Here is a 16,102-nt window from a genome sequence, read left to right as displayed (position 1 = left end):
GATAATCCTGCTAAAAGACAAACAAATAAATAAACACTGGTGAAAATATCGTCTCATTGGGGGAGGTAATTAAATAAACTTAAGAATACAAGTGTAACTCAAAATTGAATTCAGTGTGTAATATTAACGACAACAGAATGTGACATCAAAAAGTACAATGCACAGCAGGACAATGAAACCAATGGTTGACACGGCTGAAGGATTTGATCATACAGAGCTTGGAATGTCAGTGATGGTGGTGATGAAAGCAATGACTGAAACCATGACCAAGAGCGTGAGGAACACGTGATGAAGAACTGACTTACCAAACTCTTTCGACCAGTGGAGGAGTGGCGGACGGTGATATGGTGAGCTCTCCAGGCTGCTCTGAGAGGAGCGTGTCGGCCGGAGAGCCTGGTCCTTGCATGCCTGGAGGTGTGGACGGAGTCTTGCGTGTCAGCGTGGACGAACCCTTCCGAGACACCCAGGAGGTGTCCATAACCCGGACGCCCATGCTGAAGGTGCGAGCATATGCTTAGGGTCAGACTTTGTGCAAACTAAAGTTAGGTGTGAAGTGTGAGGGAGAAGTGAGGAAAGGACAAAGGAAAGATACAGTACCTTTGTATCTTCCTAATGCTGCATTAGTAGGGCAAAAGAGAGGCAAAAGGGCGATGAGGCCATAAGTAATGAAGGGGGGACTATTAAAATCACTTAGGCACTATGTTTATGGCAGGGAGATGAGATTAACATCGGCAGGGAGGAGTGGGACAAATGTTTAGGGGGTGAGAGGATGTCACAACGTGCAAGTAGTGTGCACTTATCTCATAAATGCCAATTAAAGGCTTGTTTTTCTTAATTAAACCTGTTTAGTGTTAGGCGAGAACAACAGAAACGACAGAGTAGATGAATCTTTCCAAGCTGCTTATTACACTAAATAGATAAGAGCCATTTACTGTTACGGTCTATACGGACTTTTGGGGCTTTGAGGCTTCAGTGCACAAATTTAAAGGGATACTCAACCCAAATCACAAAGACAAATCAACTAAATGACTATTATATGGGAATTCAGAAGCAGCAATAGAAAGTACGACTAATCACATTTGCAATATTCTCGCGATATAATTTTCGTTTTTGAACCGACAAGCTACATCCTTATTGGCCCCGTGACCGGCATTTTTAAGGTTTCAGCCAAAAAACTGCACACTACAGTAAAACACATGGCTATTTAAGCGGCTATTGTGATTTTGAGTCAGAAAAGTGTGTCAGATGAGCAGATGAGCCGTGTGTGTGTGTGCGGCGTGCAGGGTTCTCCACGGCTTAGCCTTTAGCCTAGCCAATAGTCCTCCGTGGCAGCCACGCTTCTGCCGTCTGTCGCGCCGCCTCCATCTGCTCCAGTGGCGGCGAGTGCTGGCTGGAAAACCCGCTGCTTCGTGGGCCGCTGGGTCGTCTCGGCGTAGCAGTCCGAGATTTCCCATAATCGCAATCGCAATATTGAGGAAAAAAAAATCACAATTAGATTATTTTCCAAAACCGTTCAGCCCTACTTTAATCTAACAATATTATTGGCACATAATCCGACACTGGCTTTAAAATTTGATATTGGCAATTCCGCTGATATAATTAAACAATAAAATAACAGACATTGCTTCCTTGATCAACCTATAGACATCACATACTTAGACGCCTTTTCGCCCATGGTGAGACGTGACTAGGCGCCGCCGTCTTATGTGTGGGAAGCAGACTGCAGGAGTATACTTGTAACTCAGTGAAGGTGAGAGGAACTCTACAATATCAAGGTAGAATTGTTTTACCACTTAAATACAAACATTAAGCAGGTAAGTAGGTGGTTACTGTTTTAAGTAAGATAGGCTGCGAGTATCTTTTTTTTTGTATAAAAACATTAAAAACATGATAAAGAGTCTACAGAATAATTCTGTTTGTTAATTCCCATGCAGAAACTCTCTGCAATTAAGTGTGTGGGAAAAAATATTGCCATCGGTATTAGTTAGCGGCCAGAATAAGTTGCAAAATATCAACATATCGGATATCGACCAATTATCCGGTATTGTAAGTGCATTGCGAGTTTAAACGCACGCTTGTGGCAGTAGACATGTTTGACAAAATGTGATGTGGTTATTACTCAGGGAAGTGCACCATTCAGGTAACTCCAACTGGTTTTATGAGGTTAAAAGGCATCGGTTCCATTATCGGTTACACATTTTAAGCTGCGAGTATCTGTACTAAGATTCTGATATTGGCATCAAATGCTGCGCTAACCATTCCATTTCCCTATTAGTGCAATGTTGCAATCCGTCCAGTGTAATGTTCCTGGTCTTGTTAGGAATAACATCATATTGTCCACTGCGTTCATGTGATGGGTTGCATATCGCTTTAAATTGGACACAAATCATTTTGAAGCTCTTTTTCAACGCCTAACGGGCGGATTTTGCAGAAGGCATTGGCAATGATTTTTATGCTGATGACTCAGGCCAGGTGACTGCTGGCCAGACTGTGAGGTATGAGCTGTGTGTAGGAGTAAGGGAAGAAAGATTTCCTGAGAAAAAAGAGGAAATCAGCAGCTTTCCATCTGTTGCCATAGAAACATGCCACTAACGCCAATTCAGCTTCAAATTGAGTATTCAAAAACGATCAGTTCGTGATGAAGACAGACAGAGTTTTTTTTGGGTACCAGTTACTGCCAGATGAAATGTTTACCAGGACATATTCAATATTGTAGAACATGAAGAGTAAAAACCTGTGATTTCAGAATGTTTAGATGCATTTAATGTGCGAGTAGTGTCCTTGTCACTATCAGTGCCTGGGAAGAGGCGTGGGTGGAGCGAGAGAGAGATGGAGGAAGAGTGAGAGGTGGGCAGCAGATGATTGCATCATACCCGTCTTTTTTGTAAAACTCCAACATCATGTTGTCGGTGGCGACGCTGAGTGGGCGTCGGCTCTGGTCGTGCTGCTGTTTGCGTTCCGACTGCTCCATGTCTGGTGAGGGCATGGAGCTGTAGTTGGAGTTGTGGTTGGTGTGGATTGGGCTGCCATAGCAACCTGTTAAGTTGAACTCAATCTCTGAGGAAGAATGAGACGATGCATTAGCAAATGGGATGGATAGTCGACCAGAAAAACAGAACATTTGGCTAAAGAAATAAATGATAGACTTTTTTGCCTAATTTTGTTAGCTTATTACCAACAGAGGAAAGAAAAATAGGGGAATTGAAAGCTAATTGCTATAGTTTCAGGTGCAGGAAGAGATTTGCCGTCTACTCCTATAAAGAGTTTGAGCAATATGTGATTACTGGGGCTGTTCCTTATCTTCAGCCTCTTCCTCTGATTATCCTTTGCTCAAAGGAAAGCTGAAGGCAGCAGCATTATGAGAGGGAGCAGATGTTGTTTCCACATATCTTTTTCACAGATCGCATCAAAATAGCACAAGATTAGTGTGAGGAGTTACCTTATTTAACATCGGGCAGAAATTATATCATTTCGTCATTAAAATGCAGTGATGTGCAGTCAGTGTAGGCAAAGTAGGCAGTGCCCACCCAAGGGTGAATTGATATTTTCATTATTTGTTTTGATTATAATATAATTTATAAATTATTTATTTTTCAATTTCCAATACCCTACAGTAGCTTTAAGTTTGAAAGTGTCAGCATTTTGTGCGTTTCATAGACCAAATGACTAAATAGCGCTATATCCTGGTACGGCTGCACAGTCTTACTCCACTGTAAGGCAGGAGGAGGCCACACCACCTCCCAAAAGCACATTGCTGCTCTGCCTGTGTTTCCATAGCGTGTTTTTATATGTTTGCGCATGCGCAGTCAGTTCCCCAAGATGAAAACCATTTATGTAAAAAGGCAGCTCTCTATGCTGCCTTTGGATGTAACCATGCGTAAGTTCACAGTGCATTAGTGAATTGATCCAGTGTGGCTGCAGCAGCTAATACGTTCTCTAGCTAGTGGGTGGGATAACACTACAGGCAGGATAACAGCGCTAGAGACGATAGAGAAACTTTCTTTTGAGGACAAACAGCAGCTTTTAAAAGATGGAAAACAAACACCTGGGCTACCAGACAAAGATAAGGTCAGAAAATGTTTCATACTTTTCACAGTGAATGGAACAAAAGGAAGGATTGACTTTGTGGATGCTCCTCACTGAGGCTGTTCTGAGTTGTTGTTGTTGTCATCTTCTCCGTGTGTCTGTGTTTCCAACACTAACAACGGATGCATTGTCGTGTCATGAGATATAACTTGTTGGAAGAGTATGGAGGCTATATTAAATAATTGTTTCTTTAATGGTGTTTTACGATGTTGATTTTGTTTGATTAACACTTGCCAGCAGAGACATATGAAATTGTCATTAGTGGTCCCTATTTGCAACATACCTACCCAATCCTAGTGGTCACGGAACGTCACTGTTAAAATGGTTGAAACTTTAATTCTACAAGGTAAAGAATGGGTCTTAGAATACAATATCATATGTTATTTTAATTATATTAACTTTTATATAACACAGAATTGTTTTGTAATATCACATGACAGTCAACCAAGGACTACATATTGAAATGTAAACTGTAAACTTAGTGTTTCATAATTTTACCATCAAAAATTATTTTTTTTTTTTTTACTTTTGATTTTATAGTTATTTTAGTAATTAGTAATTATTTTCAAGTACCTTATTGAAATCACTAATGAAAGCTGAGTACATTTATGGCAGACATTGGAAACTAGCAGCCACACCAGACCCTCAGTCTAATTTTGTTTGGCCCTATTCTTCTTTTGCATTTAAAAAAAAAACTATATAATGTTATCAATTTTCATATATATATATATATATATATATATATATTTGGCCATCAAATTAAAACACAAAAACACAGAAAAACACACAAAAAAGCAAAAATTCACAAAATAACTCCAAATACACACAACATTTGAAAACAAAAAGATAAAATACAAAAATATAACAATAATAATAACAGAAATATGCAAAATAACTCCATGAACACAAAAAATGACAAACAAAACACAAAAAGCAAAAAAGGAATACAAAAAGACACACAAATAGAGAAAATATACAAAATGAACAACAAACAGATACAGAAAAGAAAACTATAGGGCCTATAGGGCCCTGGATTGAAAAAAATGCTATAAAAAGCCCTAGTCCCTGGTGTTTTTTCTGTTTTTTACAATTACAGTGATACATACATAGCATTGAAAGCTCACCTCCAGGGAAGAACCAGTCAGCATGCTGGATAATGGGCTCAATGATACTGACAATCTGAAGGGACAACGTGGTCATCATCTCTGTTATATTTCTAGAAAAAAAACAACAACAACAAATTAACATGGGTTCGGCATATTTAGTAGAAATCCTTTAAAACAAAATACATACGGTTCAGTGTGCGTCCACAGCAGGTTAGGTCCCAGGACAATTGCCATGTTACCAGGAGTCATCTTGTTCGCATCTTGATACTCACCAAGCTTTGCTAGAAATTTGATCAAATATCTGTGGGTGTGAAGGAAAAAAGAATGTCTTTTGTTCGTACTTTGAAATACAAGTGATTGGAAGCCAAATGAAGATCAAATCCTGTGTTTTGCTACAAATGGCATCTCATCAGAGTAGGGTGTGGTTTACAGATGTCAGGGTGGAGTCAGACAGGCGTGTTTAATGATTACTGAATTATTTATTATATGGTATTACAAAGAAATCCTTTATCCCGTCTTCCTCCTTTCGTCCAACCACTTCAGCTCAATCTGGCTGGGAAAAACCCTTTGGATTCTTTGTTTCTCGTTAAACAAATTCTCAGGAAATCGTGAAAATAATTTGTTGTAATTTGCAATTAGGAAAGGTCTAACAACAGAAGTGTTATTTAGTAGGTTGGAAAAAAAAGGCACAAATGATCAGTTTACTCCCTATCAAATGGGATAACATCGAGAACATGCAATCTCTACACAGACAGGCCAGGGCCAGTAAGACCTGACCTCCTAATCTAATACTGGGAGATGCACAATGAGTAACCCCATGATGCATTTCTCTAATTTCAAATAAGTGGAGCTTTGTGTGCATTTTTTTTAAAGAGCAATTAATTCACTGACCTGAAATTATTCAAGTTGTCCGACGGGAGTTTTTCACATGCTGCCATTAAAGCTTGAAGTCTCTTGTCCATGTCTTGAATGCTGGGAGATGATTTTAAGACAATCATTAGAGTTTGCTGTTGCTACACTTCTTAATGTTATCATTTTTCATTTTGGCTGTAAATGTTTCCGTTTGTCCACGGTTCCCAAAGCGCGTCATGCAGAAAAATGCTTTTATTAGCAGAACTATCACTTACTTAGAAGCCTGAAGCCATTCATCATAAAGTTCTGTGGTCATTAACGGCTCAGGGAGTTCACGGAGGTATGATTTCAGAGCTCCTGGAGGTGAGAAAGAGTGAATGTAAAAAGTTGTGAGAAAAAGTAGAGCTTCTCATTGCCAGGGCTGTGCTCGACATCCCGTCCCCCCTTCAGCAGGCCCTTGAAGGCAGTGGCGTTGCCAAATTTAGCTCATATAACGCACACTTTGGTGCTCATGTGTGGAAAAGAACAAGAAGCCTTCGGGACAGAAGCATTGAGGGCAACATGATGATGAAAAAGATGAAGACAGTTATATATTAAATGCCAAAGACATCTAGAATAATAACTAATCTGAGCATTAACACAAAAAAGAACAAAGAGTTTTTGTTTTTCTATAATTTCTTCTGTCATTGTTTTCTGTAGATTTAGAGACATTTTTTTGGCCCTGTGATGGTGTATGTTTTGTTGATTTTGTGCATTTTTGCTATTTTAGTGCCTTTTTGCTGTTTTTTTGTGTTTTTCTGTCATTTTTGTTGTTTTGCATATTTTAGTATTTGTTTTGTATACTTTTCTGCCATTCTGTGTATTTTGTTGTTTTGTGTGAGGGGAGTTATTTTGTGTTTTTAGAGTCATTTTGAGTACTTCTGTTGTCCTTTATGTGTATATTTCTGTAAGTTAGTATGTTTTGTTCGTTTTATGCATTTTTTATGTTTATTTGTTATTTCTGTTGTCTTTTGTGTGCACTTTTTATGTAATTTTGACGTAATGTTCATTTGCTTAAAGATTGGATTATTAGTAATCAAAGTTGTAATTTATAATTTATTCTTCATGCACTAGTATAAGTGAGTGTGTGTGTAACTTTTGACCGATAGTGTAAATTTTGTGTAATTTTCTGTCATTCTGTGTGATTCTTTAAGTCATTTTGTGCAATTAATTTACTCTACCATAGGGAATCATGGTAATATTTTTAAATCAATTCCAAGTAGGGCAAGGCAATTTTGCCTTAAAAAAAAACAACAAATTTTTTAAAGAAAAATTTGAGTTTCGATTCAATTTTTTTTTTTCAATGCAATTAAAAACTGAGATATTGTCAAAAGTGCAACTTTATTGCTGTCATTGTCCTCAAGAGATAAATGCATAGAACATTCCCAAAATAAAAAGTAAATGAGGCTGTCATTCAACAATTTCAAGCTTTAACCCAGGTTTAAGCAAAAGTGCAACAGCACAGAGTAGCTTAAATTTTCAGATTAAGAAATCAGATAACGATATTTTCTATAACTAACTGTATAACATTACAAATGAAAAAATAATAAACTCTTCCCTCAGCATCTCAGCATAGCGGTGGGAAAAAATCTTTTTAAATTCAAATTTGCCAAATAAAAACAGTTTTTATCTACAAATTCGATTAATCAATTAAATCGATTTTTTGCCCAGCCCTAATTCAAAGTCTTCTGCATTCAAAGCATTGACTATATGCTCAAATGTAAGGGTTATAAAATGCCTGCAGCCTTTAACATGGCTTCTGTTTTTCTTGCAGCCAACAATGAGTGCGTAGGGGTTGTTGATATGGAAATAAGGCATCTGCGTGGGTGTAGTTCACCTGCGATGGCGTGCGGGTCCGATGAGTACTCCTGCACATCCAGAACTCCACAGTCCAGTGACGCTTTCAGCTTCTTTAGTTTGGAGGCAGATGGAGCCACTCTGAAGAGGCCCTGCAGTGAACACAGTCAACGCGTCATGTGTATCTGACATTGATTTAGTTTGCCTATATAATGTTCTGTATGCGTGTGCTTCTATTACCTCCTCTTGCATGCCACACTCTAACAACATGGTGACACAGGCTTCAATGGGGAAGGCGATTTCTCTCCCGCTAATATTCAGGTGTTCCTCTAGAGATTTGCCGAATGACGGTTTCTCTACCCACGCCTCTGCAACACAAAACAGCAGCAGTGCTACAAACAAACCCACACACCACGGCCGCCAGAATCCACATGAGGATGCTCAGCCAAGAGTTAAAAAAAAAAAAAAACATTCAAACAGCAAGAATTTCCATATAATACCCAGGTTTCTGTATAAGATGGGAAGATACTGACACAGTGTATGACTCACCTTGGTGAGCTTTAATCTGAGGCAGGATACTTTGGAGAATCTCTAATGACTTCCTGTGGTACTCAGCCTGGGTTTCTATCAGCTACAGTTGATGAAGGACGAAAAGTAATTACGATCTTTTGCATCGTATAATGGACACAATTTTTCCAGAATGCAGATGTCAAACAACATCATTTCACTCACTGTCTGAAAGTAGCTTGCATAGTCGATTTCTTTGGCCACAAAGTTATACATATCTGCCGACAACTGGTCCTGAAAACAAAATGTGAAAACCTACTTGATGAAAGCTGCAGTATGTAAGTTTTTTTGGGTGTAATTTGGTCAAAAATACATAATCATCTTTGAGCATATTGTCATCCAAAATGTTCTGAGTGGACAGTGAATCTATTCTCCTTCACCTGACCCTGTAAATGAGCTTTAGAAATACAGGAGCTGGACTTTAGCCAATCAGAGATCTTACTACCAATAGAGCGATCCACAAGTTGTTTTAAGCATTACTATTGGCTGCTCAAAAGTCTATGCGCATTCACATCTGAGAGTAGTGAAAATCCCATGGTAGATGTTATATAAGTCCCTAACACGGAAAAGGGAAGATCGAGGTGGAGAAGCAACAGAATAAAGGCACAAACATATTCATATTGGAGGTTCCTCTGATATGTGCCGCGGACTGCATGCGATCCACTTTCAGTCCGTGCACAGTTTGCCTCACTTACCAAGAAAATGATAGCAGAAGTAATAAATCGCTTGTAAACATAAGAATAAATATTATCTAAGGTGGGGAGAACAGACACAGTTCATTTGCAGTCTGGATGTGTGTCTGTCTGCTCTGATCAGCTGGGCTCACTGCAGTACGGCTGCTTGTGTGAGGAGCGGCTCTGAGCCTCTTACTGTCCTCACAGCAGCGAGTGATATGTGCCTTAATGTCTCTAAAACATCAGAAAACTCTCCAAAAACACAAGATAAAGTCCCTACATTTGTCATTTGTCTCTATTAAGAGAAAGGTATCTAAGAGCTCCACAGTTGTGCGCATTAGCAAGAAGGCCAGTAAGTTTTGTTCAGGAGGGGATGGGGGGAGCGTGGACTGTCTCACGATTCTACAAACTGCAGCTTTATTGTACTTGTTCTGGTACACATACAGTAAGGGCTCTGGTTATGAATGAAAATAAGTGAAAAAGGCTGGGTGGGTAAGGTGGAATTTATGGCTGGGGTAGATCAGTGCTCACTCTACAAATCTCCATCCGTGTAGCTGTCTCCTCCATCTCCTCTCTTAGGGACTCGGACTTGGCGCCGGGCTGCAGTGTGCTTGGATGACTAGATGACTTGGACGACTGATGAAATCTATAGAAAGAAAAAGGAAAAAGGAAACAAAAAAGGTGAGATAAGCTTTGTGTCTCTTTATTTTGAACTTTCTTCAAGGTTCCTACAGCTTCAGCCAAATTAAATTCAAGACTTTTTAAGATTTAAATTTAAGACCAACTTCACAGTAAACACAACTGGGGAAAAAAAAAACACCATATCAATTACATAAGGTTAGGGTCCATTTTTTCCGGTGTCTAATGCAGACGCGCACCTGGCGACCCCCAAAGTGAACACACAAAATGACAGGAAAATACACTAATAAAATCACTGAAAACACACAAGATGACTACAAATATAGCCAGAAATCTATGAAACAACAACACAAACACAAAAAAGAAAATTATTAAGAAAAATCTTCACTGGATAGGCAATTTTTTGTTAAATTTAAATTTCTCCTGCAACCACGTCACTGTTTTGTAGTTTGTTTCTCTGTCGTGATGACGCAATGTTATATTTTTAAACATTGATTAAAGACATTTAATGACAACTAAGGCCTTCTTTTTTGATTCATGAATTTATTGCCTTTTAAGACTTTTTAAAGGATCCGCGGGAACCCCCGTTTCTTTACCTTGTCCGTGCTGAGTCCATGTCCAAGACCAGCTTAGCTAAGTGCTTTCTTTGTTTCTGGATGTTAGGAATGTCAACCTGGAAAACACGATCACAATTAAAGTTCATATCAGCCAGCGGAACGATCTCGAAAACATTTTAATGTAACCGACAAACCAACGGGGATTGTAATGTATCTTGAAACATTAACAATGCCAGAGTGTATCCAGCGTTACTTAGCAGAGTGTTATTTCCACATCCAGTGTCTGTGCCAGCTCACCTCAGCCAGCACATAAAGGGGCTCCACCACATCTCGCTCTATCTGGAACTCAAACTGGATGAGCTCCTGAGCCAACTTCTCCTCTGTTTCTCCACATAGCTTCAGCATCTTCCTGTTTGGTTACACAAACATGTGAAAATATTAACTAATATAATATAATATCTGATTAAAATGTTATTGATGGCAAGAAAAGGGCTATAACCAGAAACTGGTACAATGTAGAACTGCCAGTGAAAGAGCACTGGTTTGAGATCATCCAGGACATTGATATGATGGAAAAGTTGACTTACCAACTAAAGCTTAAAGGACGTACCCATGAAAAGAACTGGCAGAAGTGGACCGTCTACATAGAAGCGATGCCAACAACAATTAACTATATGACTTGAGAATACACTCAGGAAATGCCCCTGAAATTGTAAACCTGTTGTTATATGTTGTATCTCCTATGTTTTTGTTGTTTTGTTTTCTTTCTTCTTTATTGCTTTTCTTACATTTATAAGTTGTCTGTATGTATTGTTATGAATTGCAAATAAAAAACAAAGTTAAAAAAAAAAGAAAATATTAATTAATAACATGGAAATCCATAGAGTCTCTATCACTAAATTTCTTGGTGTAATAGTCAACGAGAACTTGTTCTGGAAAAACCATATTGATTATGTGTGCAAAAAAATAATGAAATCTTATGATATTATTATAATAATTTCTTACTTAGTCAACCCTGTCTTATAAAACTATTATAGCCTAATTTATCTATATTTGATTTACTGTAATATTGTCTGGGCTACTTCTCATCCCTCACAGCTTAACCAGATACATTTAATACAGAAATTTTTTTTAAGAATGATTTCTAACTCAACCATCCAAACGCCATCTGCGCCCTTATTCAGAAAACACAAAATCTTGCCAATCTTTTCCATGAACATGCTCCAAACATGCTTGTTTATGTTCAAATGAATCAATCACAAACCAGACATTCCAAATGTCCTCCTAAATTAGTGTTGGTTTTCAGCAGTGGGATGAACTTTCATTTATAGGGCAAAAACAATCTGTCCAATATGCTTTAGAAAGTTAACCAGTGGGGTGTTTGTAAATCTTGATTTGTCATTTTTAGGTTATTAGAAAATAGTCTAAAATTGTGTGGACTGACAAGGGAAGGTTAATGGGGTCATCAATTATGTATTGAGTTCAGGGGCAGAAATATAAGAGTTTTATTCTTCTTTCTGCTTCTTTCCAATCATGAAAATGTTTCATTTGAACTGTGATTTTATTTGATGTAAATGGGGAATCTATATTGGTTTGCATTTTCCTGAAATAAACAAATAAATCAAACATAAGGGAAATGTGAAAATGAGGACAGAGAAGACTGATAGCCTGATGACCCTATCACTCTGTGTGGGCATGTGTGCACTAGTTAGTCATTTGTTACCCCAGTAGAGAGTCGTCCCCCAACACTGCAGCTCCTTCCTCCATGCATTGTGCCAGGATTGTAAGTGGAAGTTTTTTCTAACAGAGAGAAGCAATATTATGAAAGCACCAGTAGATACATTCATTCTTCACACTTGTCTCTAATCGAGGTGACTCACAGAAGGGGCCTTGACCGATCTCTTTTCCACATCGGCTCCCTGGTGACCCTGTAGGCAGGCGGTCAGCTTTTTGTGGGTGCTGTGTGTCACCTGCTTCACCAGATCCAGCCGCTTCTCCACCTGAACACAGACGTGCATTAGACATAAATCATTGGGCAACGCTGGGCCCTACAGCATAAAGGTTTGAGGTTTGAATCCTAATGGCACAAGTCTTCCTATAAGGTCACTGGTAGAGTCCCCCTTGGAGTGAGTGGAGCATGTGGGAGTGAATATCAGTGAATGTCAGCCCCCTGAACTAAACTATAAATTAAATGCTCCTTATTGTGTTTTTATGTTGTTGACACCATTTGTCAGTTGGAGATAAAGTCTGCTTGTTTTTGATCATTTTACTGAATATAGCTCAACATGGGACAGTGGTGTCTTTAAATAGTAACTAAACCACTGCTTTCTCCTGATCTGCCACTAGGAGTGAATTTCCAAAAGTGCCTTGATTATGGGCGTGGCTTCTGGAGCAGTTAAGACACACCCAGTCTAAACAATAAAATCTCCAATGAACAAGCTATGCTATGCTATGCTATGCTATGCTATGCTATGCTAACGAGCTACTCATTACTCTCTATTCACTCTCCTCTCATTCCAACCTACTCACCACAGACTATAGAGCCCACAGGTGCTAGTTTTTATAAAAGGGGCGGGGCTAAGAGTGCTTGTTTGTGACGCAAGATGGTCCCAAAACTGGGGCTGTCACTTTAACGCGTTAATTAATTACAGAAAAACAGTAACGAGCTAAAAAATATTAACTCCGTTAAGTTTGATTTTTTTTTTTAGCGCTCCAAACAGCACGGAAGCTTTCACATTTCATTAGTTCCTGGTATACTCATAATACTGATGCACAGGCTACAATACAAGATGGCAGACTACACTGAGACTACAGAGCTTCTCAACTTTGTTTGCGTTAATTTTGACTTATAAAAACACTGGATGGAAAACACAAGCCCAGTTGTGTGCAAAGAGTTTGCCAAACACTGGAGCTTTGCAGCATCTGCTACCACCTCAATGCTAAACATGTAGCAGCTAGCATGCACGGCTAGTGCAGACACTCGAACAGTGCTAATTGCTACATGCTACGAGCATGCTGTGTTGCCAAAACTCGACAAGATAACAGGGTTCAGACTAGAGCCAAAATGAATAAGTCATCATGTTTTATTTCATTTGTATTTTCTATTATTTGGAGATTGACTAAAGCACACATCAATATGACAGGTAGCACTGGTCTCAAATACAGTGGAATGTAAATGGTACGCCTATATCTGTTCAAGTCTATTAAAAACAATAAATGACTTTATAAAGACACTTTTGTTATATACCAATTTTTAAATCTGCCACAATAATGTGATTTCAATGAAAATATTTCAAGTTGGGGGCGTTTCTCAGCAATTTTTAGGTGCGATTACAAAATAGATTGATGAGATTAATTAATTACAGAGCATAATAATTTTTTTTAATCTCTTGACAACACTACCCAAAACGTCACATGATCTTGTTCTCAGCGAATAACAAAAATCAACTGTAATAGCCGGGTTTCAACCCATAGAGGGCAGTAACTCATTTTACAACAAAATATGCCAAATTGAAATACTTTCACTAAATTATTGAGAGTTGGACCAGGATGAATCAACAGCACTACTTCACACGCACATACATTTGTCTTCAGCAGAATAAAGTGGTTTAGGGGTTTAGTTCTCTTTTATTTAAGATTGGAGAAGCAAGCAGGCAAAGCATTGACAAAGTCTCTGGATTACCAGGTGAAATTGGTGAAAGAAATCCCTACACTCAATTTAACCATCAAGCTAATGGTTTTTATTCATGGACGGGGGCAAATACACAAAGATTATTGTATACAATATTATTTAAAACAATAAAATAACATTCATTACTTTGAGGACAATTGAGAATCCTGTTCTTCAAACAGAAATAAACACACGACTGTCCAATTGACAGGCATCTAAACTTTAGTTTTTTTAAATATATATAAATATACAAACAGAAAAGTTTCTCACCTGTAGAAGGTCTTCGCTCAACACCTCTGTTTTTTCTGCTCTGTAAAAATCAATCGAAAAAAACAATTATAAGTATTTTTTTAGTGTTATTACTAAACAGCATTCATTTTATAATTACATAAATAAGTAAAATATGTAAATAAAAAATGATGTCAATGCAAATGGAATTGTTTAGGTGAGCACAACCATGAGTGTCTTCATACAAACAAAAAGATTGGTACTCCTATTCAAAAGGAAATGCGTTAATACTGTACAAAAATCATAGAACATCACAAAAAATATCATAAAAAAATAAATATGTGAATAAATATTACAAAACTTCAGACAAACTTCTTTGCTTTGAATGATGATGTTTCTGTTTTATCTGTTCTTCTATGTTGTGTTCACACGTCCACAGATTTGTCCCTTTAAAAAGTATGCATGGGCGTAAATGAAAAAGGCCGTGTTTGTGAAGCTGTCCGTCTGATTCAGAGTTTTGGACAATACATGACAACCACATTAAAGACACTGCATCAAGTGTGCCAGATCCACTTCATAGCATCACATCCTACAGTGAATCCAGCAGATGGGGACTTGGCCAAAGACTTAAGGAAGGGACAGAGCTGCACTGCCAATGAAGCAGATGAAGTTACTCATCCGAAGTGGTGAATGAGCCGCAGGCATTGAAAAGGACAAACCACTGGATGAGAAAACACAGATGTAGTTTGGGATGTTCAGATTGCTTTTAGAGCCATACATAAACATCCATCCATCCATCCATCCATCCATCCATCCATCCATCTTCAAACCTGCTAATTCCCATTTATCAGGGTTGCGGGGGTCTGCCGGTGCCAATTTCCGGCTCTTATTGGGCGCTGGGTGGAGGTACACCCTGGACAGGGCGCCAGTATACATAAACATAATAAATCACTTTCAGCTTAATTTTTTTTTGTTTTTTCTTCCCATTAAAAAAAAGTGTTAATTTTGTCTTTTGTTGACTACATCTTTTTAAGTGAGAATAACGAGACTGTCTAATTTAAAAAAAAAAAAAAATACATACAAAAAGCTATAATGTTCACATGTGACAAAATCCATTCAGAACTCCTTTTGTTGAGTGAAAGGCGTTACAAGCTGGTAAGTGATCCAATAAGAAGTAAGCTAATTTTGTTTGTGAATGTAAGACAGATCATTTGATATGCAGTAATCATATCAAATCCATTTGTGTGTATTTAACAATATTATCTGACTCCCGTTGTAACAGAAAAGATTTCACCATACCGAAGAGCTGTTGTGTGTTTGGCTGTTTGACCAATGTAAAAAATAACATTTTTTACATCATTCCAAAAGAAAAAAAATGAATAAAACGCTGGCTTTCCTTCATAGGACGGTTGAAAATGCTGAAGTCTGGTAGGGTGGAAAAGGGTACAAGCTATTCTCAAAAAACTTCCCATTCTACGCGTGTTCTCTACATTTTATAACCCGTAAGTGAACAGTTAAGATCTGAAATGAGGACTGAGGATTTTTGGGGGCATCTCGGTGGATTTTGTTGTCATTCTAGATGGCAATATGTTGTATTTATATCCGTCGTAGCCCACTGTGATTAATAGCGTGTGAGGATTTTAGCGCAGGTAATTGTAAAGATCTGGGTAAGTGAAATTGGGCCAATATTTTTTGGATTGTTCATCCAAGTGTTGGCTGGGACTGTATGGACACAGATATCCCTAGCACTGATAACTTTTATCGTCCCCTGGCCTCTTCTGGTAGTGTTTTTTGATGGTTGTATGCCATACCGGGATATGAATCACTCCTGAGTTGCTGTTTTCCCCATTTCAAGAAGGCGCCCGTTTATTTACTACCGCTGTGAGC

At 38.3% G+C, this 16,102-nt stretch overlaps 1 protein-coding gene across 1 annotated transcript in view; it reads right to left on the bottom strand.

Annotated features, from left to right (window-relative positions):
• Positions 1 to 16,102, bottom strand: part of arhgap44a (Rho GTPase activating protein 44a) — a 39,264-nt gene that overhangs the window by 10,044 nt on the left and 13,118 nt on the right. The window contains 17 exon segments of the mRNA XM_028454675.1: positions 306 to 494; positions 598 to 615; positions 2,874 to 3,057; positions 5,211 to 5,302; positions 5,380 to 5,493; positions 6,084 to 6,164; positions 6,320 to 6,401; positions 7,921 to 8,032; positions 8,121 to 8,248; positions 8,430 to 8,511; positions 8,613 to 8,681; positions 9,653 to 9,767; positions 10,357 to 10,433; positions 10,615 to 10,726; positions 12,041 to 12,117; positions 12,198 to 12,317; positions 14,258 to 14,297. Coding sequence (XP_028310476.1) covers positions 306 to 494; positions 598 to 615; positions 2,874 to 3,057; positions 5,211 to 5,302; positions 5,380 to 5,493; positions 6,084 to 6,164; positions 6,320 to 6,401; positions 7,921 to 8,032; positions 8,121 to 8,248; positions 8,430 to 8,511; positions 8,613 to 8,681; positions 9,653 to 9,767; positions 10,357 to 10,433; positions 10,615 to 10,726; positions 12,041 to 12,117; positions 12,198 to 12,317; positions 14,258 to 14,297 — 1,692 coding nt within the window.

Source organism: Gouania willdenowi, chromosome 8 (assembly GCF_900634775.1).
Source record: "Gouania willdenowi chromosome 8, fGouWil2.1, whole genome shotgun sequence".
Classification (NCBI taxonomy): Eukaryota; Metazoa; Chordata; class Actinopteri; order Blenniiformes; family Gobiesocidae; genus Gouania; species Gouania willdenowi.
The sequence above is the reverse complement of the archived record's forward strand: the minus strand, read 5'-3'. Positions and strand labels throughout refer to the sequence as shown.